This window comes from Geotrypetes seraphini, chromosome 13 (genome assembly GCF_902459505.1).
Source record: "Geotrypetes seraphini chromosome 13, aGeoSer1.1, whole genome shotgun sequence".
NCBI classification, from domain to species: Eukaryota; Metazoa; Chordata; class Amphibia; order Gymnophiona; family Dermophiidae; genus Geotrypetes; species Geotrypetes seraphini.
Window position 1 is genome coordinate 45,078,843 of NC_047096.1, and position 26,731 is coordinate 45,105,573.

The 26,731-nt window shown below is 48.5% G+C and overlaps 1 protein-coding gene across 3 annotated transcripts in view; it reads left to right on the forward strand.

Moving 5' to 3' along the window:
- Positions 1-26,731, forward strand: part of SNX19 (sorting nexin 19) — a 143,826-nt gene that overhangs the window by 42,819 nt on the left and 74,276 nt on the right. For 2 of the 3 annotated variants that reach the window (XM_033918242.1, XM_033918244.1), the window contains exons 6-8: positions 2,776-2,872; positions 5,760-5,916; positions 26,242-26,368. In XM_033918242.1, coding sequence (XP_033774133.1) covers positions 2,776-2,872; positions 5,760-5,916; positions 26,242-26,368 — 381 coding nt within the window. The remainder of the gene's footprint in view (positions 1-2,775; positions 2,873-5,759; positions 5,917-26,241; positions 26,369-26,731) is intronic. The other variant, XM_033918243.1, reaches the window with a different exon arrangement.

The window sequence follows — 26,731 nt, forward strand, 5'->3', positions numbered from 1 at the left end:
TCCGTCCAAATGAGGCGGGTCCGCCCCTACCCTGCCCAACCCACAGGATCCTAGGGCCTGATTAGTCTAGGCACCTAAAGCCACTCCCGCTATAGGAGGGGCCTTAGGTGCTTGGGCCAATCAGGCCCTAGGATCCTGTGGGTTAGGCAGGGGAGGGGAGGGGCGGGCCCGCCTCATTTGGACGGAGGCAGGCCTGCTGGCCAGACGAGCGAGGAGCTGTCCGGTCCAACTTGGAAAGTAAGACTAAGGGGGTTCCGGGGTGGGAGGGTTCGTTGGGGGGGGGTCCAGCAGGAGGGGTTGGGTACCCTCCTGCCGGCGATCTTAGGGGAGGCCATTGGGAGGACCGGCAGGAGGGGTTGGGTACCCTTCTGCTGCGATTGGCAGGAAGGGTTGATCTGACAAATGAGCACGGTGAAACACAGGTAAATAGCGGTTCCTAGAAGGGGGTACATTGGCCCGCGGGGACAAACCTTTTCACCGTTTCCGCGGGCGGTGAATGGCCTTGTCCCCGTCACCGCAGCGACTGCTATTTTTCTTCCCCGTTTTCGGCGGTGACCCGCGGCTTAAATGCGGTGGCCGCGGGTAAACCGCCACCGTGTCATTCTCTAGTCTGCAGCTTATATGTAATTGAGGATAAGAGGATGGATGTTTTATTGATGGTAATTTGTGCTAGAATTACACAGCATATAGCACATGAGGTCAGGAGAGCTTACCAATCTCATTCCCCATTGCCTGTACATTACAGAATGCTCCTTTGGAAAGATCTGAAGTACTAAGAGTCTCAAAAGCTTCGCTGTGAGACATGCTTAAGTATCTTTCAGCTCCAAGGGGACACCTGTGAGCTTTTGTCAACTAGCAGAAGCAGAAAGCTCTACCCTTTTTTACCCCAGGAAAGCATGAACATGTTTAAACTGTAATCCATTTTCTATCTCTGTATTTTTTTTTTTGTTTTGTTTTTAAAGCCTGTGATCTTGGAGAACTTTGTGATAGGTTAACTAAGGTGTGCAGAGTGCTCTGGGTATGAGTGTTTCTGGTCTCAGTGAGGACAGGAGATGGCATAGCAGATCCCCACAAAGACTCTGACTGGACACATTGCACAGGGTCTCGGAAATTGTCCCTTGTACACAGGCTAGTTTAGTTCATTGATGCATGGCCATATAATGTGGTTCATTGCCTCTCAGGTGTTAATGTAAAAGGTGGATTCTTATATGGGAGAAAAATGAGGACCTGGTGTATAATCTTTATCTTCAGTTCTATGTATTTTTATTATGGGGAGGAGGGTGTTATTGTTCCCTGCTTAATTCATAGGCAGGTTATAAATGTATTAAACAATGTGAACAAAACAAAGGGCAGGGAAAGGAAGCATGAGATAATAGGATAGTCAGATTTGTACCAGCAGATGGCAACTCCTCACAAATCAACCAGGTTCATGAGTCCCAGATACTGTCCTGCAAGGCCATTGGGGTTTCTAAGATGCCTGAATTGTATGAGTAGTGAGCTCACTAGTTTTGGCAGTAGTTTGCAATGCTGTAGGGTTTCGTGGTGGGACATGGAGAAGGTTCAAGGTGTTGGATTAAATATGGCATTTTGTATACTTATATGTGCTGTGTCTTGCTGTAATTTTGAAAGTTTTTTGTAATATCACTGTCTGTATACAGTCTCTTCCTCTGTAAACCGCACTGAACTGTTTGTGGTATTGCGGTATATAAAAATAAAGTTATTATTATTATTATCATGTGACTAAGACTGCACAGTACCATTCCCTGCATGCCTAATTCTGTACTGTTGTGAATGTAACATTACATATATAGTAAAAGCTGCATTAATATGAGTATTCATGATGCTAGAGAAACAGTGTAAAAGGAACAATTTGGATAAGGGCCAGGATCTTACACGGGATCATAATCTGGCTGGAAGCTGGAATATATCCTTAGCACCTTGAACAGAAATGGTGATCGAATTTGTCTTTCCTTGCCATCATCTGTTATGTCACAAACTTGCTTGGTACCAGAGTAAGATGCTCCTTTACTGCAATCTACTGCCATAGCAGAGAACGTTATAACGTTTAATTTGTCTCCCAGTGTCTGCAGAACTAGAATTTGGATGTACTTTGGTTTGTTAAATTACTTTTCCCTGAATCACCATTAAAGGACAACATTGATTCTTGCTTTTCATTGGTCTTGGATGCCCCTTGCTGCACTATTTGCACTGAGATACCAGCTGCAAAGATAAGTTGTTTTTAGGACTCATGCTCTGACATAATCACTTGGTACCTGGTGGCGGGGGAGGGGGGTTTATAAGGCCTGCTAACATATCTATTCAGTTTAGCCCCTAAATATATAACTGAGCTCTTCTCTTTCTCAAACAACAGACATAAGAGAAGCTCACACTTGAATTTTGTTTCCCCACCGGTTAAAGGATGTAAATTTAAAAAACACCATCAACATCTTCTCTCACATCAAGCGGCATTATGGGGCAAAGATCTGGAACAATTGCTCACGCCTACTACTTATGGGGAATTTAGGAAACACCTAAAAACATATCTGTTCCTGAAGTATTTAGGCAACTAACCTGTACAATCCTACTCCACAATAACTGATCTCTAGCGCTGTTAATTATTAGCTTCTAACTTTGTTAATTCTACTTAATTTGTAACATCTTTTAACCATTGTAAACCACATAGAACTTTACGGTCCTGCGGTATATAAACTGTTATTATTATTATTATATCACATTTGAGTGAAGAGAACAGGTGCTCACTCTCTTGTTTGTTAGGTCCCGGCTTCGGTTCCCATCCAGCAAAATTGCCCCGTCATTGAGCTCTACTGAAGTGCAAGAGCAAATAGGGTATTGTCTGAGGGAGAGCAACAATGTGAGTATGCTGTTGGAGAAATGATAATTTTGAGAGATACTGCATTTCCAAGCTGATACCTTAGATTGTATAGATGGAGCTGTTCTGTAACGGGATGCTAACATTAACATACACTCAGCATATAATTTGCTTCTTTACTTGCAGGGGGATGTATACAGGGAGTAGAGCATGGGTGGGGCTCCCACTTGCACACACAGCTTAGCAGGGTTTAAAAAAGTTTTCTGTAATTGCCCAAAAGAGAAGTCCATAGGCCATTATTGAGATGGCTTGGGGAAATCCACTGCTTATTCCTAGGATAAGTAGCATAAAATCTTTTATACTACTTGGGATCTAGCTAGGTGCTTGGGACCTGGGTTGTCCACTGTTGGAAACAGGATACTGGACTTGATGGACCTTCAGTCTGTCCCAATATGTTGATTCTTAAGTTATTAGAATATTGTACGTTCTTATGTTCTTAGAATATTGTAAGTGGATTTATGCTTGCCATAGAACTGGTAGATGTGATCTAAATGTTAAGGGTGTATGTACCCAGTTATGCCCATTGGTCTCAAACTCAAACCCTTTGCAGGGCCACATTTTGGATTTGTCGGTACTTGGAGGGCTACAGAAAAAATAGTTAATGTCTTATTAAAGAAATGACAATTTTGCATGAGGTAAAACTCTTTGGGCTCCTTTTACGAAGGTGCGCTAGCGTTTATAGCGCAGGCACCAGATTAGCGCGCGTTAGCTGAAAATCTACCGCCTGCTCAAAAGGAGGTGGTAGCGGCTAGCACGCGGGACAATTTAGCGCGTGCTATTCCGCGCGTTAAGGCCCTAGCGCACCTTCGTAAAAGGAGCCCTTTATAGTTTATAAATCTTTCCTTTTGGCTAAGTCTTAATAATAATATTGTAATTTATAGCTAAAGAGACATATGATCAAGAAACTGTTTTATTTTACTTTTGTGATTATAAGGATTCAGCAAATTGTGATCAGTTCAGAAGTTGAATCCTTTATTTAAATTTAAAAAAATGGAAATTGTATTTTATTTTCCTATACATACAGTATAGGATAGGGTGGGATTGTGTCTTTGTAGCATATTGAGTCTTGGGATGTTTGTTGCTCTACCTAATTGCACTGAAATCCAGAGCAATACAGGATAAGTCTGAGTTAGAAAATGACGTGGGGAAAATATTTGTCAACACTATACTTGTAATCTAGGGACAAAGGGTCAGTTTATACTATTTTACCATTCACTCAAAATCCCATATGGAAAAAGAACAACCTCCGCAACGCTAGAAGGCCTTTCACACACACTCATACAGCATAAATAAGCAGGAGAAACATAAACACACACATGAAAAAGAAAAAAGAAGTGGAGAAAAAGCCTCAGTTCTGTTTCATTTGGCAAAAAAACTCCACTTCTACAAACACTCCTACATACAAAAAAAAAACTGTAGGGCGAAAAAGCACTGTACTAGCCTGCAAAGTAAATGTCCAACAGCACCTGGGGTGCACAACCCCAAACGTGAAAATGTGGACAAAGGGCACACAAGCACTGCAGTCCAAAGTCACACAAAGAGGCCAATGAAACAAAAAACCACTTAGCTGCTGCCGTTCTCCAGGCACTTCACAATCCTGGGCAAAGCAGCTAGTGAGCCCAACGGGGAATCTCCCATTTCTCATTATCTTGCTGCGTCAGGGGTATCAAATATCACAGCTTCATCTGCATGTAGTCGGACACATTGGTGCTCCTCTGGCAAACCCTCCACTTCATAAATCACTTCTGGCCCTCCCTCTTCCGGGCTCCTCCTTATGATGCAACTTCCTTTCTTTGCAAAAAAAGGAAGTTGCGTCATATAGAGGAGCTCAGCAGAGGGAGGGCCATGAGCACCTTCCAGCAACCCTGTGTAGAGATCAGCTGCCAGGTATGTGCCAGCGGCAGGGAGGGAGGGAAGCCAGCTGGAGCCGCTGGGATATAAAGGAGCTGTGATAGGTGGGGTTCCCTGCGGGAACAAAGCTATTTACTATTTACTCCATGGAGTAGTGAAAAGGTTTGTGTCCATGTCGACAGTGAACAGATATACATTTTACCCGTTCTTGTGGTTTTACTGCGGTCACCGCGGTTAGCCACGGGAATGGGTCACCGTGTCATTCTCTAGTCTTAGTCTTTCATGGCAGGACTTTCCTGGGGGGACCCCACAGCCAATCAGGTTTTCAGGATATCCACAATGAGTATCTGTGAGGCAGCATTGCATATATTGAGTCTCCTGTTCATACAAATTTTTCTTTTTCTTTTTTTTAATTTTTTATTCATTTTAAAGCCAATATAAAATGCAACATGTAATGAACAAATATTTCAATAAATAGCACATTACATTCAGATATGATAATAAGTATATATATATTACCACCCTCCCTCCCCCCCCCCCGGATGTGTTCATAGAGAAACAAAAGGGTAATATTAATGATCAAGTCAAGCAAAATTTTGTTAATGGGTCCCAAATTTTTTTAAATTTACTATAGTGTCCCAATTGTGTTGAATTTGTATGTTCAAATTTATAAACTTGCTATAAAGATTCCCACCAGAAATTGTAATTTAACCTATCCCAATTTTTCCAATTTTTCATGATAAGTTACATTCCAGCTCCTGTCATGATAAGGAATAATTTATTTTTATGTATATCGTTTGGACTCTTGGATATTAAAAGAGGCTCATCCTTTACCTTGCCTGATTATATGGGGATGGGAACTGGTGCATAGCAGCCTGGGTGTACAAGAAGCTAGATTTCTAGAGTGGCCATGACTTGCTGTGGTTGCACTGAGCTGCAGGGCACTGCTTGCTAATTTGGGGTTTTCTGGAATGATCTTTGTGCCTAGGCATGTACAGTAACGTAGCTCTCTTTGCAGGTCTCGGACAAGTTGCCCTTGGCCGGAATGGAGTCCTTCATTGAAGAACAGGAGAGGTTGCTGGGGTTCCAGCTTGAGGATCTTGAGAGGGAGGAAAACGATGGATTGGAAGCCCATAAAAGAGATTTGGGCAGCAGTCTTATGGATGTACACTCTGGTAAGGGCAGAAGCATCTCTGTGCTTTGGAGAGGGAGGGAAAAGATAATGAAAGTCCCTTTGACATAGAAAGCCCATGTACATGTGTAGATATATATGATGTATGTTTACAGATTTACAGTTTTATTGAGACTTTATTCATGTATACTGCTTTTAACTGGCAATACAGAGCAGAGTGATATTCAATTTAAAATTAGAAAACAGGAAAAGAATGCCATTTTCGATAGGGGACACATACACACAAGAAGGAAAGGGAAAGAGAGACCAGGATGAGTAAGGAAACAGAGAGAAAAAGAACTTCATCAATGATAGGAGAGGATTAGAAAAAGGAAGCGAGGTAGAAGGTTAAAGTGCCCTGAAGTACATTTCCGAAGCCATTGCCAAAACAAGGAACGAAGGGTCAGGTAGAAAAAGCATCAATCTGGGAATGCGTCTCTGAATAAAAAGGTTTTAAGGGAGCCACAAAAATCTGAGTAAGAGGAGAGGGATCTAATTTTGGTAGAGGAGGGTGTTCCAAAGAGTGGGGCCTAGGATACTAAAGACTTTGTTCTCTCCTCTTTTCTTACCACTTCTTTTAATAAATTGTGAAATTATGTAAACTGCTATGATGGTTTCTACCCTGAACGGTATAGAAGACTTTTAATAAACTTGAAACTTGATAAGGGTAAGTGGGGGACAGGCAAGAGGTTTTCAACCTTAAGTTAGTCTTCACTGTCATATGCCAGCCTAACTAGCCAATTTTTTAGATCTGTCTTGAAACTTTTAGGAGACAGGTTACAGCGAATAGGTAGGAGGAGATTATTCTAGGTATAAGGTGATAAAAAATAAAATGTGCTATATTTAGTGGACTTCAGTGTCGCCATTTATGGGTTTGGGAGTTACAGCCGTTAATCATTTAAAGACTGAAGTGTCCATTTGGGGCAGTACAGAATTGTCAGACAGACTACATAGTCTGGAGCACTGAATCTAAAAGCCTTAAAGATATGAAATGCTACCTTATATATTATCCATTGTTGTATGGGTATTCAGTGGTATTGCTTTAAAAAAAGGTGTTATATGGTCAAAATGATGGGTATGAGTGAGTAATAGCTGTGTTTTGGAGCGATTGCAATTTATTTAGGGAAGACTGGGGTAGACAAGCATAAATGATATTGCAATATAATCAAGTCATGATATAAACAGAGAAAGGATAAGTGAGTGGAATTTATTTTGAGCAAGGACATGCCAAATGGTAAGTAACTGACGAAAGGTTGAAGAAAGATAGTTAAGCTTGGTTAAATTTGGAATCTGTGGTGAAAGGAGAGGTCATAGTCTAAAATAATCCCTAAATAGCAAAAGCTATTGACCACGTTAATTGGGGTTCCAAAAAGTGAGACAGAAGACATATATCTTTTGCTATTTTATGCAGAACTTTCCAACTGTTCATGAAAGTTTCTGTTGTATTATTGCATATACGTTGCATATGCAAGAGTCTGTCAATGTCAATGTCTGTGTGCATAAGGATACAACAGCTTAGACAAGCATCATTCTTTGACGTGATTGGTCCTTGAAAACTAACAGCAAATTATTTTACTTGGGATCCGGAAGGTTCGCCCCCCACATTTCGCCCCCAGCAATTCGCCCCTCACATTTCGCCCCCCACATTTCGCCCCCAGGTATGTTTCGCCCCCGGAAGTTTCGCCCCCACACATTTCGCCCCCCGGATGTTTCGCCCCCACACATTTCGCCCCCGCACATTTCGCCCCTGAGCGTTGGATTATGACCCCCATCTTCAAGGTTTGTCTCAAGCGCCTCTTATTTACCTCTCTTCCGTTGACTCCGAGAGGGCCGCAGTGCGACCGTGTGGAAGGAGGGTGGGGGGAGCGAATGGTACGATCGGATGGGAAGGGAAGCAATGGTAACTGCACCAGGATCGAGAAAGGAACTGCAGCGCCGGCTTTCAACTTAAAACAAAAACATAAAAAATCCAACTGCAGATCGCTGCTCTCACCCGACTCCCACTGCATGGTACCGGCTCCTCTCTCGAACTGCGCCGGCTTTCAACTTAAAACTCCTGCCTCAATCTTGACAATGATACAGGAAGTGCTACCACTTTTATTAGGCCTCTTCCACTCTCCTCAAGCATTATTTTCACTGTGCTCAAGTTCTTCCAGTGGGTCCATGTTGCCATAGATTCTCAGTGGGGTCATTTCAGGCAGCCATGCAAACGTTGGAGCGCAACAGCAATTTCTTTTGTGGGACTCTTTTGTGGGTAAACTTTTCTCTTCATGCTATTAGCATTGGCACCCACACATTTTGCCCCCGGATTAAAATGATGAAAAAATAAAATAAAAAAAGTTAAAATGATTAAGTAGGTATTTTTTACCTGATTTTTGTCTGAGAAGTCACTGGTCCGCCAGGACCAAACCGGATTTTTCAGAATTTGAGAGGACCAAAATACATAATTTACTTTTTTTGCTTTATTTTATCATGTTAAAATGGTGATTTGTTTCAAAAATCGAAAATTTGGTGGAGATGTCTCCTTTATCCCCAGAGCGAAGTCATTGATTTCTGTGATGTTTATCATTTAATTTTTTATTTTTTACTGTGCAAAACAAAAACCAAACACAACACAGTCAAATAACAAGTAAAATGAAATACAGTGATAAAGTGAACAAAAACTAACCTGTCAAATGAAATAACAGTCCAAACACAACACAGTCAAATAACAAGTAAAATGAAGTGATAAAGTGAACAAAAACTAACATGTCAAATGAAATAACAGTCCAAACACAACACAGTCAAATAACAAGTAAAATGAAGTGATAAAGTGAACAAAAACTAACATGTCAAATGAAATAACAGTCCAAACACAACACAGTCAAATAACAAGTAAAATGAAGTGATAAAGTGATAAAGTGAACCTAAAAGTCAGAAGCACGAACGTCAATCAAAATTCAAAATTGTATGCTATTCCTCTGAGATAGTCGATCAAATTTCGATTGCCCAAGTCCTCCACAATACGCCGAATCCTTGCAGAAATCGCCGCGTATTTCTTGTTTCGCGCATTGACAGGATTGCCGGCTATAATCTGCGTGATTTCAAAATTGTGAAGGTCTTGCTGTCTTTTCAAGCAGTTGATGAAGCGGTATATATTGGGGAAAAGTGAGCCGCAGGTTTCCTGAAAGCTGCGATGCCAGCCCTCGACGTCATTGTTCGTCCGATGTTGGCCTTTCAACGTTCGTTGATGAACATTCCAAAACAGAACTGGAAACAATGGATTCTGGCGTCCTCTTCGGTTCATTCGACCAATGTAGGTGTCCTCGAAATAGTTGGCAATGGGTACTGCTTCTTCTGGAAATTTGGGATCGTCCAGCAGCTCTTCAAATGATTGCACAACAATGGCCGGAGGCAGAAAAGCAAGAGCTGGTATCATGCGGATCCACTGGGCAAATTCGTGGTCATTTTGGTAGCGCACTTTCAATCCTTCATTCTGAACTCTTCGCCATATTGACTGCGACAAGTGGAAGAAGCTACCTGTTTTCTCGATGTTAGGAAACCCGATTTCAAACGCTTGAATTGCAGCTTGTTCAAAATCGGTCATCAACTGCTGCGGTTGGAGACCTGGCTGCATATTCTTAAGCTGCTGCAGCATCTGTCGATAGGTTGTTCGGGTCTTGTTCGGCAACAGCGCGTACAATGCTGGAATGATGACACCACCGTGAACTGCATGAATCGTATAAAGCTGCTCGAACAAAGCTGGTGCAGTAGAAAACGTGCCATCAGCGAACCATTCACTGCTCTGTGCCAACGAGTGGAGATTATCCCTCGTTCCAAATATCAATATTCGGCTGGTTCCAGTCCCTAAATAAAAATAATTTAGGCATAAATTTAGGCGGTGGATGGAGGAAACCCCTCAGTTGGGACGGGACATATTGTCCTGTCCATACATGGGCTTTTCAAAGTCCAAAAAAGGGTCAGAAATAGTCAGGGGTGCAGAAAAAACACCATTTTTCGACGAGCTCTATTCGCTGGCATCAAAAAATTCCGAAAGACAAAAAAAATATTTTTTCTTCATTTTTTTGAGCTATTACGTTAATGGAATGTTTGACAAATTCTACTAAAATTCTACCAAAAATTGTACGAAGTAATTTAGTAAAATTAAATGTGGAAGATTATATAGTAACAATAATTCAAGAAAACGCTTAAAACGGCTTAGAAGACTCAGACATACTTGTTTGACCAATTCTAATAAATTAAGAAATTTTTGGCCATTTTATGTGCCACAAAGTGATATAAAATGCGAGCAAATAACGCCTACATGTACGAGTACATAATGCTAATAGCTTGAAGAGAAAAGTTTACCCGAGTCCCACAAAAGAAATTGCTGTTGGACGCCATTGATAATGATCTCCTGAAATTCTGGTGGGATGACGAGTTGATCAATGGTTTGAGGCAGCCGCGGCATACCCTCGACTTGTCTTGACGATCGAATTGATCTCTTTAGCGAATCTTTTCTAGGCAGAAGCGCTCCAACGTTTGCATGGCTGCCTGAAATGACCTCACTGAGAATCTGCTGTGGCGTCTCCTGTGTCGACCTTGCCCTGGCAGTAACTTTATTGATTAATCGAACTACTTCAGGCCTTGCTGCCTGTGCTGCATGATTATGTATATTTACGATTTTCACAACTTCGCCATCAATTCCTTCAGTCCAAACGCGTCCTTTACACGTTGACCGCTTTTCGCATACCCAAATAGCATGGCTGTCATCTGCTGTTCGTTTAGAGAATACATAAATATGATTTTCGTAAACTAGCTTCTTCTTGCCACGCTTTGAAAGAACTGAATCCATAAATAAACAAATCACTACACAGATCAGTTAATCAAGCGCCAATTCGGAAATCGAAAGGACTAAATGACCAAGAGGCAAGAACACGTTATATTTATAGAAGCGCTGGCGGTGAAGCTCTGTAGAATTTTGCAAAGTCATTGGCGCCAGATTGGCCGAATTTAGCACTGGCGACTATACATACATTTCGCCCCCGCACATTTCGCCCCTGAGCGTTTTTCCCCTAGTATGTATGTATGTATGTATGTAGTGTGACCCGAAATTATTTTAAATACTACTGCAAATAAAGCCGACTTTGTCGCATTTCCCAGCCAGGTTATAAAACACCATTTACTTTGAATTTGTAGCCTGCCGTCGTGTCGGCAAAGAAATCGCCTGCGAGAGGAATAGTCTGACACTTATCAGCGCGCTCCAGCGGGACCCAGGAGTGATTTCAGCGCTTCTCTGCTTTCCCCCGGCGCTCCAGCGGGACCCAGGAGTGATGTCAGCGCTTCTCTGCTTTCCCCCGGCGCTCCAGCGGGACCCAGGAGTGATGTCAGCGCTTCTCTGTTTTCCCCCGGCTTAGACAACTGATCTCCTGACAAATGGAGTACTAGGGGAAAAACGCTCAGGGGCGAAATGTGCGGGGGCGAAATGTGTGGGGGCGAAACATCCGGGGGGCGAAATGTGTGGGGGCGAAACCTCCGGGGGCGAAACATACCTGGGGGCGAAATGTGGGGGGCGAAATGTGAGGGGCGAATTGCTGGGGGCGAAATGTGGGGGGCAAAACTTCCGTGAACCCAAGCATATGCATCGCAATTCTATTCTATCTACTTTTGTTTAACTGTTGTTGCAGTTACCCATACATAACTTAAAGAACTTTAAATAAATAACTCTCAAATTTAATTTTTTTTGTTGGTTTTGCAATTTTATAATTTCAATTATAATGTGCTTCGACAAATGATTTGCTCCGTTTAGTGTACTGGAGCTAAAAAAATTTGAGACACATTGTATTATCCCAGGACAAGCAGGCATGATATTCTCACATGTGGGTGACGTCATCTACGGAGCCCCGATGCGGAAGCATTTTCAAGCAAACTTGATTGAAGATTTAAGTTTGCTCTGCTGCTCCATGCATGCGTGCCTTCCTGCTCCACTAGGGGGTGCATCCCCTCGTGGTCTCCAGTTCAAAATTTTCCGCTGAGCCTAGAAGTCGTGTTTTTCAGGCTCTGCCCCAACTGCCTTCTAGCACTGCGATTTTTTCTTGTTTTTTCACGATTAAGTCGCTGTGCGCGAATTTTTTACCTTTTAACTTGATTCCTGCTTCGTTTTTGACGATCCGGAGGCTTCCGGGTCCCCGTGGCCGCGTGGCTAATCGAGCCGCGGCTACTTTCGATTTAATGTCCCGGCCTTTGACCGGCTTTAAAAAGTGCACCCGGTGTGAACGGCTTCTTTCCCTCACAGATCCGCATCGACGGTGCATTCTCTGCCTGGGGGCGGCTCATCCAACCGACTCCTGCCCCCAGTGCGCTACTTTCCAAAACAGGGCCCTCCGTCGAAGAAAAGCCCGCATGGCTGACCTCTTCACCCCGGACCAACCCTCCACCTCGGCCTCGGCCCCGGCCTTGACCTCGGCCCCGGATACCTCGGCACCACCTCGAGACTCGACCCCGAAGTCCTCGGGACAACAGAAAGCCTCGGCCCCGGGTAAGTCCCCTCTTCCCTCTTCAGGTTCCGTAACATCGAAGAAGCCAGCCTCGGGGACAACGTCGACGCATGGCGGAAGCCCCATGCTTACAGCCCCGGCTAAGCCCTCCAAGCCTTCGGGCTGTGCCTCCACCACACGGGAATACTCTGATACGAGGTCGCCCCCGGTGGAGTGCACCGAGGCAGTGGACATGCCTTCGATGCTGTCCGTGCCCGTCTTCCAGGACCTACTCCGAGCTATGATCACGTCGGAGCTGTCCGCGGCAATGGCCCAGTTTCAATCGGCCTCGACCTCAACCCCGAATGTGCCAGACCAGCCGGAGCCTCGCATCGAACAACCTAGAGGAAAGGTGCGCAATCCTCGCCGCATCCCATCCTCCTCTGACTCCTCGCCGAGGCGCCCGAGACGTTCTCCCTCCGCAGACCGCCGAGGGGCGAAATGTCGGGCTAAAACGACAGAAACCTCAAACCTCCGTACCTCCAAGAAGGCCAGAGGTTCACCAACCCTACGAGGCCGTTCTCCCACACCTCGTACGGGACCACTAAGGGTGGCTGAGTTATCACTCTCCAACCCGCGCATCCTCCGAACTCCCCCTCGGACCGGGACCCCGACCCGAGGTCGCAGGCACTCTCCGAGGGAGTCCGGATTGAGGTCACCGATTCGACATCGATCGGTACCCCGAACCCCGGCATCGTCTCCGAGGGGCTCCTCGAGACGCCGAGGATCGACAACCCCGGAACACTCTCACAGCACTTCCCCGGCCTCAGAGCAGGGATCAGAGCAGGAACCTCGATACTCGAGGGAAGCCTCCCCATCCTTCTCCACCCGACGAAGGTCTCGTTCACCGACCCCGCACGGGGCCCCGGGAACATCTCGCCCATCCTTCACTCGCTTTGTCCAGGACATGGGCCACGCCTTGGACTTAGACCTCCAGTCCGACTCCAGATACTCTAAGGAGTACCTGGCGGAACTGGATATGCCATCACTGCCCAGAGAGTCTCTTCGCTTACCACCTAACCCGGTACTCCAACAGGCCTTCTTCAGGAACCTGGAGACCCCCTACATGGTCACAGCCGTACCCTCCAAAATGGAGGCCAAGTACCGCACAGTACCTTACCCGGGATTCGAGCAACCACAGCTCTCCCACCAATCGCTGCTAGTAGAATCCTCCTTGAAAAAGGCTCACCCATCTCGGGTCTCAGCAGCAGTCCCCCCAGGCCGAGAAGGCCGAACCCTGGACAAGTTCGGCAGGAGACTATATCAAAACGCAATGAAGCTACACTTTCACCTTCACATCCTACTTCAAACACCTCATTGGACTATTGAGAGCCTTTGAGACTGACCTACCGGCCTCCCGGCAAGGAACGTTCGGCCTACTTTTAGAGTCCCTCTCCAACCTGCGCCTTCATCTATTCCACGCGGCCTACGATGGCTTCGAACTCTCCTCCAGAGAGGCAGCCTTTGCTATCGCCATGCGCCGACTAGCTTGGCTGCGCCTGGTCGACATGGACCCCAACTTACAGGACCGGTTGGCTAACCTCCCCTGCGTGGGAAAAGAACTGTTCGATGACACTATCTAGGCGGCTACAAAACGCCTCTCCGAACATGAACGCTCGTTTGCCTCCCTTGTCCGACAAAAGCCCAAACCGCCCGCGTCCAGGCCGTATAGGGCCCCCCCGCGCCGCTACCCACAAAAGTCCACCCCGGTCTTCTCGCAGCCCCCACCCAGGCGTCCGCAAGCCCACCACCGGGCCATGCCCAAGTCCCAACCGCCTGCGACCACCAAACCATCCCCGTCCTTTTGACGGGACACGCGGAAGGGGGCGGGCCCCCTCCGCCATAGTCCCAGGCCTCCTTCCCATCGGGGGTCGGCTCAAAGCCTTTTACCCTCGCTGGGAACAAGTCACGTCGGACGCATGGGTCCTTGGCGTGATCTCATCAGGGTACTCTCTCAACTTTCGGGCCATTCCTCCGGACAACCCCCCAAAGAATTGCCCTCCCAACCGGATTCAGCTACCCCTACTCCTCTCCGAAGCTCGAGACCTGCTTCGCCTGAGAGCAGTGGAGAAGGTTCCCCCCGACCAACGGGGGAAGGGCTTCTACTCCCGTTACTTCCTGGTACCGAAAAAAACGGGAGACCTACGCCCAATACTAGACTTGAGACGCCTCAACAAATTCCTGGTACGGGAAAAATTTCGGATGCTCTCACTACCGACACTTTACCCCCTGATCGACGAGGGCGACTGGCTCTGCTCCCTCGATCTCAAGGAGGCATACACACATGTCCCAGTGCACCCCGCTCACCGCAAGTTCTTGCGTTTTCAGGTAGGGGACTGGCACCTACAATACCGAGTCCTCCCCTTCGGCCTAGCATCATCACCTTGGGTCTTCACCAAGTGCCTCGTGGTGGTAGCAGCAACCTTACGTTCCCAGGGCCTCCAGGTATTCCCCTACCTGGACGACTGGCTAATCAAAGCCCCGTCCAGGGAAGGGGTTATCTCAGCGACCCAACAGACTATTACCTACCTACAAAGTCTGGGGTTCGAAATAAACTTCCCAAAATCCCAACTACGCCCCTCGCAGTCCCTACAGTTCATCGGGGCCACGCTGGACACGGTTCACCTCCGTTCCTTCCTCCCCCCTCCGCGCCTAGAGGCGTTAGTAAGTCTGAGTCGAAGGATCTCCCTGCTGACCTCGGTATCAGCTCGACAAATGATGACTCTCCTGGGCCACATGGCCTCCACCGTCCATGTCACACCCTTCGCCCGCCTCCATCTGAGAATCCCTCAATGGACCCTGGCGTCTCAATGGCGTCAAGACCGGGACCCGATCGACCGTCCCATGACAGTGATTCCTTCATTGCAACGATCGCTCCGCTGGTGGGCCGACTCTTCAAATCTTTCCAAAGGTTTGCTCTTCCTCACCCCACCCCACAGCAAGGTACTCACCACGGACTCGTCGGAGTACGCTTGGGGAGCCCATCTGGACGGCCTACGTACCCAAGGAATGTGGTCAGCACAAGACCGTCGCTGCCACATCAACGTACTAGAGCTTCGGGCCATCTATCTCGCAGCTGTAGCCTTCCAACATCTGCTCCACGACCGAGTGGTTCTCATCCGAACCGACAACCAGGTAGCGATGTACTACGTAAACAAACAGGGGGGGACAGGGTCTTGGTCCCTTTGTCGGGAAGCCCTGCGCCTCTGGAAATGGGCAATCTCCAACAACACCTTCCTTCGAGCGGTGTACATACAAGGAGAACAAAACTGTCTGGCGGACAGACTCAGCCGCCTCCTCCAGCCACACGAGTGGTCACTACACTCTCAAACCCTACGAGGGGTGTTCGAACGGTGGGGGACGCCTCAAATAGACCTGTTCGCATCCCCTCACAACCACAAGCTGCCTCTCTTCTGCTCCCGGATATACTCCCCGGACCGGCTCGAGGCCGACGCCTTCCTCCTCGACTGGGAGGGAAGGTTCCTGTATGCGTTCCCGCCGTTTCCTCTGATACTGCGGACGCTTGTCCACCTGAAAACAGTACAAGCCACCCTGATCCTGATCGCCCCTTGCTGGCCACACCAGCCGTGGTTTTCCCTTCTACTTCAACTCAGTGTCAGAGATCCACTGCCTCTGCCTCTGTTTCCCTCTCTACTATCACAGGGTCAGGGTTCACTGTTACATCCCAATCTTCAATCTCTTCATCTGAATGCTTGGTTTCTCTCCCCCTGACTGCTCTCCCTGTGTCTCAATCAGTCAAGGAGATATTGGAGGCCTCCAGAAAAACCTCGACGAGAACCTGCTACTCCCAAAAGTGGACCAGATTCTCAACCTGGTGCTCCTCCCTCAGCCAGGATCCGGTGTCGGTCCCCGTCCCTCTGGTCCTTGACTATTTACTTCAATTATCTCAGTCCGGCCTAAAGACCAACTCCATTCGAGTACACCTCAGTGCAATTGCGGCTTTTCATCAGCCCCTGGAAGGGAAAGCCCTCTCGCTCCATCCCTTAGTCTCTCGCTTCATGAAGGGCCTGCTGAACGTCCACCCCCCTCTCAAACCTCCCCCGGTGGTTTGGGACCTTAACGTGGTTCTGGCTCAACTAATGAAACCTCCATTCGAGCCCCTAGACAAATGCCATCCAAAATTCCTCACTTGGAAGGTAATTTTCCTACTCGCGCTCACGTCCGCCCGGCGGGTTATTGAGCTACAAGCTCTGGTAGCGGACCCACCCTTCACGGTATTCCACCACGACAAGGTGGTACTCCGCACCCATCCAAAGTTCTTACCTAAAGTAGTGTCTGATTTCCATCTCAATCAGTCCATTGTCTTACCTGTGTTTTTCCCCAAGCCCCACTCTCACCCCGGAGAAGTGGCGCTCCACACTCTCGACTGCAAGAGAGCGTTGGCCTTTTACCTCCAACGCACTCAGTCACACCGGAAAGTCCCACAACTGTTTCTGTCCTTCGACCCAAACCGGTTAGGCCACCCAGTTTCCAAACGCACCTTGTCCAACTGGTTGGCCGATTGCATCTCCTTTTGCTACGCTCAGGCTGGTCTCGCGCTGCATGGTCGAGTAACGGGACACAAAGTCCGAGCGATGGCAGCCTCCATAGCGTTCCTCAGGTCCACACCTATTGAGGAAATCTGCAAGGCTGCCACGTGGTCTTCGGTTCATACCTTCACCTCCCACTACTGTCTGGACTCACTGTCCAGAAGCGATGGCCGGTTCGGCCAATCGGTATTGCGAAATCTATTTGCTTAAATTGCCAACTTCCCTCCATCCCTTTTCAGTTAGCTTGGAGGTCACCCACATGTGAGAATTTCATGCCTGCTCTTCCTGGGATAAAGCACAGTTACTTACCGTAACAGGTATTATCCAGGGACAGCAGGCATATATTCTCACAACCCGCCCACCTCCCCGAGGTTGGCTTCTTGGCTAGTTAAGTGAACTGGAGACCACGAGGGGATGCACCCCCTAGTGGAGCAGGAAGGCACGCATGCGTGGAGCAGCAGAGCAAACTTAAATCTTCAATCAAGGTTGCTTGAAAATGCTTCCGCATCGGGGCTCCGTAGATGACGTCACCCACATGTGAGAATATATGCCTGCTGTCCCTGGATAACACCTGTTACGGTAAGTAACTGTGCTTTCTTGGCTTCAATAGATCCTCAAAACCTGGTAAAAAGTAAAGGGTATAGGGTTTTAAATATATTGGTGGTTGAGACTATCCCCTCCTTTACAAAGCCCTGCTGACCACCACGGTAACAGCTTAAATGCTCATAGAATTAATAATAATAACAGTTTATATACTGCAGGACCGTGAAGTTCTGTGCAGTTTACAATGATTAAAAGGTGTTACAGAGGCATACATCGACTCACACTGGCTACCAATTCAAGAAAGAATACTATTTAAATTCTACTGCATGCTATTTAAATCTTTAAACGGAGGCAGCCCAATCTACCTAAACAACCGCCTCTACCAAACAACGTCACCCAGACATAGAAAAACACACACCCCTTTCACACACCCTCCAATCAAAGAAGTCAAATGGAAAAAACTGTATGACGGCCTCCTAACAACACAAGCAGCAAAACTAGATAACCAAATCTCCAACCTACTGATAACCACCCCCGAATACAAGATATTCAGAAAAGAAATAAAAACGTTACTCTTCAAGAAATCACTAAAAACACTCTTAACATCTCAATTACCTTCCATTCTTCCGCCTTCACCCCGCCCCACAGATACTACCTGTTCTTTTCCTCAACTTCTTTTGAATTCACCGATGATCTTCTATTATAACCCACCATTTATAACTCTTTTGTAATCCGCCTTGAACCGCAAGGTAATGGTGGAATAGAAATCTCTAATGTAATGAGTAGAGCTAACAAAGTTAAAAGCTAGTGATTAACAGCTCTAAAAATCAGTTATGGTGGAATAAGATTGTACAGATCAGTTACCTAAATACTTCAGGAACAGATATGTTTTTAGGTGTCTCCTAAATTCCCCATAAGTATTAGTGAACATAAGTATATTCCAGATCTTTACCCCATAATGCTGCCTGGTTTGAGAAAAGATGTTGATAATGTTTTTTAAATTTACATCCTCTAACCGGTGGAGAAACAAAATTTATATGTGAGCTTCTCTTATGTCTGTTGGTTGAGAATTCATATGAGGGGATATGTTTGGTATAACAGAGGGCTAGCTAATCTACATCTGTCTATGGGAGAGAAAAAGACCTTGGAAGAGAAGTTCACTTCTTGCCTGGAAAGGTTTTAAACTACAAAAAGGGAGAGTTAAGAGTTGGTAGGAAGCTGGTTGAATTGACTATCATGCCCAAGAAATCTAGTGAAGAAACATGCTATATCAAAAATATACATGTCTACTCATGGCTAGCAAAGTAGATAAGGGAACAGGCATGAGGTTAGGCAGAATTAGAGGAGAAAAGAAATAGCTGGCATTATCCGGGAAAGGTTGTGGAACATAGACAGCAGTCTGTGGAGCTCTCAGAAAGCTACTGGTTTGATTACTGTGTCCCTTCCTGAGGAAGCTTATTACTAGCAAAACTCGAGTCGAAGGGACGACTCGGAAACTAGTATGGGAAAGTGAGATGTATATATTCAGGTATTCCAGTATGTAAGGAATTGATTACTCCACCAAGTAACAACACAACAAGATAAGTGACTGATGATAGTTTTATGTTAAAATTTAGCTGGTTCTGGTGGATTGAGAACCGTGAGGTGCAATGATGGTTCCTATGGCAGCCTGTTCTTTTTATTAATAAAGCATGTTGGGTTGTGGGCTGAACACTTCACTATAATGAGATGTATGTATAGTACATATTAATGAAATAGAAAAATTTGTCGTGAAAGAGCCTGTGATACAGGAGAAATTTTAATTTTAATTGTCATCCTTTTTGTCAGTGCGTGACCTTCGGCAATGAGCTGCAAATTTGTGCTACCATTTGAATACGGCAATAATTTGCATGCTCATTGCTTATATCATTCCACATTAATTTAAATTTGGTAATTTCATGGGACAGCTGTGGCTTTACCACAAGGCTTTGTGCATCAGCCCCTTTGTGTTGATTGAGGTTGCAGAAGGGAAGACTTAGAGTAATATTAGGAAATTATTTTTCACAGAGAGGGTGGTGGATGCCTAGAATGTCCTCCCAAGAGGTGGTGGAGAGGAAAACGGTGATGGAATTCAAAAAAGTTTGGGATAAACACAGAAGTTCTCTAATTAGTAGAAGGGGGTGGGAGGGTATTGGAGAGTTATTTGGAAATTAATATCAGGGAGGGAAGGAAGGGAAGGGGGGAGGAGGGATTATTATTTATATAAAGACATTGCTGATAAGATTTTCAAGTGATTTGTTAATTGTTGATATGTGTATTGTACACTTGTTGAAAGATGAAAAAATGAATAAAGAATTATAAAAAAAAAAAAAAAGAAAACAAATGGTATAAATTACTATGGCTAGTATTGGATAGACTTGTATGGTTTGTGTCACTGAAAATGACTGGTTAATGCCCAACTCGAAAACATCTATTATGGGGATGTTCCAGGGGTAGAGTCAGCACTTGTCTGGTTAAGTGCCAGTATTCAGCACTTAACTGGGAAAGGTAGCCATGTAAATGAGACCATACAAGTTGGCCTTTTATGCGGTTCACTATAGCCAGTTAAGGGCTGGATTTAAAACCAGCTATGTTTTCATTGACTCTAAACCTAGAAATTCAATGCTGGAGCCAAGACATCGCCCAGCATTGAATTTCCAGAGATATTGCTCTTAGTGGTCTGCAAAATGCTGATCAATGCCAGCTGAATATTGAGCCATGAGTATACCAGTGTTGTTTTCTGTGTACAATCTAAGCCTCCATGGAAATGCTTTTATCCCAGGACAAGCAGGCATGATATTCTCACATATGGGTGACGTCATCTACGGAGCCCCAGCGCGGACAGCTTTTCAAGCAAACTTGCTAGAAGTTTCAAGTTTGCACACTGCACCACGCATGTGCTAGCCTTCTTGCCACTAGAGGGCGCATCCCCACCTCGTGGTCCTCAGTTCTTTTTCATCCGCGGAGCCAGAAGCCCTGTGGAGAAATTGTGCTAATTTGCCTTCTGTCGCCGCGGCTGTGTGGGGTTTTTTCGCACGGTCGCTGCGTTTTTTCGTCTCTTTTTGCTTTGTTTCTTCTTTTAAAAAAAAAAAAAAAAAAATCTTCGTTTTCGTTTCTACCGGGGGCTCCCGGTAGCCGTGGCCGAGGAACCTCGCTTGTTCCCGGCTCGCTTGTGGGCCCATGTCCCGGCCCGTAACGGGCTTTAAAAAGTGCGGGCGCTGTGAAAGACTCCTTTCGATTACTGACCCGCACAGGTGCTGTTTGCGGTGTTTGGGGCCCCAACACCCGACGGCATCCTGCGATAAGTGTGCCACCTTTCAGAAGCGGGCACTTAAACGCCGAAAGGCCCGCATGGCGGAACTTTTCTCTGTGGAGTCCCCGCCGGGGAAGGCCTCGAGTTCGGCCTCGGCTTCGGCCCCTGCCTTGACCTCGGCCTCGACATCGGCCTCGGCCTCAGCTTCGGGACCGTCGGCTTCGCCTCGGGCCTCGGTGCCTTCGAAGCAGCTGCCCTCTTCCAAGGCCTCGGGTAAGTCTCCGCTTCCCTCCTCAGCTCCATCTAAGAAGCCATCCTCGGGCTCGTCGGCGGGTGGGCCCGCCTCAGTGAAGCCCAAGTTGCCATCGTCCGCTGCCCCGAGGGAATACTCGAGACCGAGGTCGCCCTCTGAGGAGCAGCGGCAGGTCTTGCCGCAGGGGATGTCAATCCCCGTGTTCCAGGAATTGCTCCGGGCGTTAATCGCCTCGGAGCTCACCGGGGCCATTGACCAGCTGCACCAGGCTTCGGCCTCGGCAGCTTCGGCCTCGGAGGCTTCGGCCCCGGTGGCCCCGCAGTTGGCGACCTCGGTCTCGGGTACCGGGGCCTCGGCTCCCGAGGCGCCCACGGCCTCGACCTCGGTGGTTCCCTCGGACCCGGCTTCGCGAGATCCGCCGGAGCGTAGTGTGCGCCCGAAGGACAAGGGGCGCCGAGTACGAAGACTTTCGTCCTCGTCCTCGGGGTCCTCGAGGGGTTCGTCTCCCTCGGGCAGGTCTCGAGCGAGGCGCAAGCCGAGGAAGGCTAAGAGGTCTCGGACCTCGCCTCGGCGGCGTGGTCGCTCGCCACCGGCCAGGGGCGGTGCCTTGCAAGTTCGGGACTTGCGGGTTGATAACCCCATTTTGTTCCGGTCTCCGGCCAGGGAGAGCTCTCGGGCTTCCTCGCCCGGGCCGAAGGGGCGGACCTCGGTGCCTCGGACCCCGGGGGGATCCCCGAGGGGTTCCTCCAGGCGCACCCGGTCTCCGACTCCGTCGAGGTCGCAGGACTGTGCCTCTTTGGGGTCGGGGTCGGGTAGGGAGCCCAGATACTCCAACCAGGCCTCTCCCTTCGGCTCTGCCGGGAAGTCTCGGTCTCCCTCTCCTCCTGCTAAACCCTCGTCCTTTACGAGGTTTGTGCAGGATATGGCTGCGGCTTTGGGTGTTGACTTGTCGGAAGGGTCCACTTACACCAAGGAGTTTTTGGAGGAGCAGGATCTCCCTGCCCCCCCCAGGGAGTCGCCGCGCCTTCCAATTAACAAGGTCCTCTGTCAGACCTTTCTGAGGAATCTTGAGGCTCCATTGACGGTCGCTGTGGTCCCCGCAAAAATGGAGTCTAAGTATCGCACCCTTCCCATCAAAGGGTTTGAGAAGGGCCAACTTTCCCATACTTCGCTCCTGGTGGAATCGGCGGTCAAGAAATCTCAGCCTTCCCGGGTCTCGGCGACGGTCCCCCCTAGTAGGGAGGGCCGGACCCTTGACAAATTTGGGCGCCGTCTCTATGCGAACTCTCTGATGGCGACCAGGGTCCTGAACTACGCCTTCTCGTACTCTTCCTTCCTCCGTACGATGGTGAAGGACCTCCCCTCCTTTCGGGAGGTGATGCCTGAGTCGCATAGGGACCGGTTCGCCACCTTTAGTTCCAACCTGACCCAGCTGCGCCTCTATTTATTCCACGCGGTTTATGATGCATTTGAACTCGCCTCGAGGGTGTCCGCCTGTGCAGTGGCCATGCGCCGGCTGGCGTGGCTCCGTACCCTCGAAATGGAGGCCAATTTGCAGGAACGCCTGGCTAATTTGCCTTGCGTTGGCGTGGAATTGTTTGATGACACTTTGGATGCGGCGACGGAGCGACTTTCCAAACAGGAACGCTCCTTGGCCTCTCTGGTGAAGCCGAAGCCTAAGGCGCCTGCTCAGCGCCCCTTCAGGCAGCCTCCGAGGAGATACCCTCAGAAGTCCACACCGGCCTTCTCCAGACCGCCCCCTCGAAGACAGCCCCAGCAGAGTAGAGGCGGCCCCTCTAAACCTGCCGCGCAGGGGGCCGCCAAGGCCGCGCCGTCCTTTTGACGGGATAGGCGGTTGGGGGCGGGCCCCCACCGCAATATCGAGCCACCCCCTCCCCATCGGGGGTCGGCTGACGGCCTTTGCCGGGGCCTGGTCGGTGATCACGTCGGACGCCTGGGTGCTCGGGATAATCTCAGACGGCTATTCGCTGAACTTCTCCTGTCCGCCTCCGGACTTGCCCCCCGGGGCTTGCCCTCCCAATCGGAACCAGCTGGCCCTTCTCCTGGAGGAAGCCAGGGCCTTGTTGAGCCTCAGGGCGGTCGAGGTGGTCCCTCGCGATCAGATGGGCCTGGGGGTTTACTCCCGTTACTTTTTGGTCCCAAAAAAGACCGGGGACTTGCGCCCCATTTTGGACCTCCGGAAGCTCAACAAGTTCCTGGTCCGAGAGAAGTTCCGTATGTTATCGCTCCCGGTTCTCTATCCTCTTTTGGAGGAGGGGGATTGGATGTGCTCCCTGGACTTGAAGGAAGCTTACACCCATGTTCCGGTGCATCCCGCTTGCCGCAGGTTCTTGCGGTTTCAGGTCGGGGATTTGCACCTGCAGTATCGGGTTCTTCCCTTCGGGCTGGCATCTTCCCCTCGGGTATTCACCAAGTGTATGGTGGTGGTGGCGGCGGCCCTGCGCTCGCGGGGTATACAGGTCTTTCCCTATCTGGACGATTGGCTGATCAAAGCCCCGTCCAGGGAGGGGGTTATCTTAGCGACCCGACAGACTATCAGTCTTTTACAGGGCCTGGGGTTCGAAGTGAACTTCCCCAAGTCTCAATTGCGTCCGGCGCAGTCTCTCCAGTTCATTGGAGCCGTGCTGGACACGGTTCGCCTTCGCGCTTTTCTCCCCCCGCCCCGGCGGGAGACTCTGCTTCGGTGGAGTCGTCATTGTCGAGGGCAATCGCAGGTGTCGGCCCAGCACATGATGGTTTTGCTGGGTCACATGGCGTCGACGGTTCACGTCACGCCGTTCGCTCGCTTGCACCTGAGAATCGCGCAATGGACTCTGGCGTCGCAGTGGCGCCAGGATCGCGATCCGGTGTCTTCCCGGATATCAGTAACTCCTTGTTTACGTCGATCGCTCCGTTGGTGGACCGACTCTTCCAATTTGTCAGGGGGTTTGCTGTTTCGCGTTCCTCCTCACACCAAGGTCTTGACGACGGACTCTTCCGAGTACGCGTGGGGAGCGCACCTGGACGGTCTGAGGACGCAGGCTCTGTGGTCGGCCGAGGACCGTCGGTGCCACATCAATGTGCTGGAGCTTCGCGCCATTTTTCTGGCTGCGCGAGCTTTTGTCCACCTGCTGCACGACCAGGTAGTGCTCGTGCGGACGGACAATCAGGTAGCGATGTACTATGTCAACAAGCAGGGGGGTACGGGCTCTTGGCCTCTATGCCAGGAGGCTCTCCGTCTTTGGGACTGGGCAATTTCCCAGAATATCTTCCTGCGGGCGGTCTACATTCAGGGAGAGCAGAACCAGCTGGCAGACAAACTCAGTCGTCTTCTCCAGCCGCACGAATGGTCTCTGAACTCCCGAGTACTTCGCGAGGTTTTCGACCGCTGGGGAACTCCTCAAGTGGATCTGTTTGCCTCTCCGGAGACTCGCAAGTTACCCCTCTATTGCTCTCGGATCTACTCTCCGGATCGTCTCGAAGCGGATGCCTTCCTCCTCGAATGGGAGGGGAGGTTCCTTTATGCGTTTCCACCGTTCCCTCTGATTTTGAGAACGCTGGTTCATCTCAGATCGGCCGGAGCCTCCATGATCCTCATTGCACCTCGGTGGCCAAGGCAGCCCTGGTTCTCCCTACTTCTTCAACTCAGTACCAGGGAACCTCTGCTTCTACCGGTGTTTCCCTCTCTGCTGTCTCAGAGTCGGGGTTCGCTGTTGCATCCCAATCTTCAGTCTTTACATCTGACTGCTTGGTTTCTCTCCCTCTGACTTCGGTTCCGGTGTCTCGGGCCGTGAGGGACGTTTTGGAGGCCTCGCGTAAGGTCTCGACTCTGCTATACTCAGAAATGGACCAGGTTTTCATCCTGGTGTTCTTTGAATAGTCTGCAACCAGATTCGGTGCCTGTGGCTTCGCTTCTGGAATATCTTTTGCATTTGTCTGAGTCTGGCCTGAAAACGACTTCCATTCGGGTGCATCTCAGTGCCATTGCAGCATTCCATCGGCATCTTGAGGGTCGTTCTCTCTCTCTTCATCCTCTGGTGACACGTTTCATGAAGGGGCTAGTGAATATCCATCCTCCTCTGAAACCTCCTCCGGTGGTGTGGGATCTTAATGTGGTCTTGGCTCAGCTTATGAAGCCTCCCTTTGAACCCATCGACAAGTCGCATCTTAAGTTTCTTACTTGGAAAGTAGTCTTTTTGATTGCACTCACATCTGCTCGTCGAATCAGTGAGTTACAATCCTTGGTTGCGGATCCTCCTTTCACGGTCTTTCATCATGATAAGGTGGTTCTCCGCACCCATCCCAAATTTTTACCTAAAGTTGTGTCTGATTTCCACCTCAATCAGTCTATTGTCCTTCCGGTGTTTTTTCCGAAGCCCCATTCTCATCCTGGTGAGGCGGCGCTTCATACCCTTGATTGTAAGAGGGCGTTGGCCTTTTATCTCCAACGCTCCAAGTCTTATCGGAAGGTTCCTCAATTATTTTTGTCCTTTGATCCTAATCGTTTGGGACACCCGGTTTCAAAGCGCACCTTGTCCAACTGGTTAGCTGCTTGCATTTCTTTTTGCTACGCTCAGGCTGGTCTCCCGCTTGCGGGTCGCGTTACGGGTCATAAAGTCCGGGCGATGGCAGCTTCTGTGGCTTTCCTCCGATCTACACCTATGGAGGACATTTGTAAAGCTGCCACTTGGTCTTCGGTTCATACGTTCACCTCCCACTACTGTCTGGATACTTTGTCCAGAAGCGACGGCCGGTTTGGCCAGTCGGTGTTACGTAACCTGTTTTCATAATTTGCCATCCTCCCACCTGCCCTTTTTTGGTTGGCTTGGAGGTCACCCATATGTGAGAATATCATGCCTGCTTGTCCTGGGATAAAGCACAGTTACTTACCGTAACAGGTGTTATCCAGGGACAGCAGGCATATATTCTCACAACCCGCCCACCTCCCCGGGGATGGCTTTCTTTGCTATGTTATGGAACTGAGGACCACGAGGTGGGGATGCGCCCTCTAGTGGCAAGAAGGCTAGCACATGCGTGGTGCAGTGTGCAAACTTGAAACTTCTAGCAAGTTTGCTTGAAAAGCTGTCCGCGCTGGGGCTCCGTAGATGACGTCACCCATATGTGAGAATATATGCCTGCTGTCCCTGGATAACACCTGTTACGGTAAGTAACTGTGCTTTCTTTTCTGATGCTACAGCAGAGACGACAGAGGCAGACGCTGCCTTGAACGTTCTTTGGCTGCTGATGAAGGATCACTGGAGTTGGATGTGCACTGAGAACATGCAGAAGGCCATTCACTTGCTCTTTAGTACTCTAATCCAGAGGTGAGGTCTTGCTTCATTCTGTATCCTTTTTGGAACAGCCCTCTCTCCCCCCTTCCTTTCACTTCTGTTGAGATTTGCTCTTAGGAACTGTTACTTTTACTATTGCTGTCCCTGTAACTTTCCGCTTTGCTGCTTTCCAGATCTGTTCTTGATCTCTCTCTCGTTCTCTTTTTTAATTTGAGTTTTTTAGCCCATCCTCTCAAAGGAGCTCAGAATGGGTTATAAAATCAGTTACTCAAGCATTTTCTCTATCTGTCCTGGCGGGCTCACAGTCTGTCTAATGTACCTGAGGCAGTGGAGGATTAAGTGACTTGTCCAGGCTCACAAGGAGCAGCTTGGGCTTTGAACCCATAACCTCAGAGT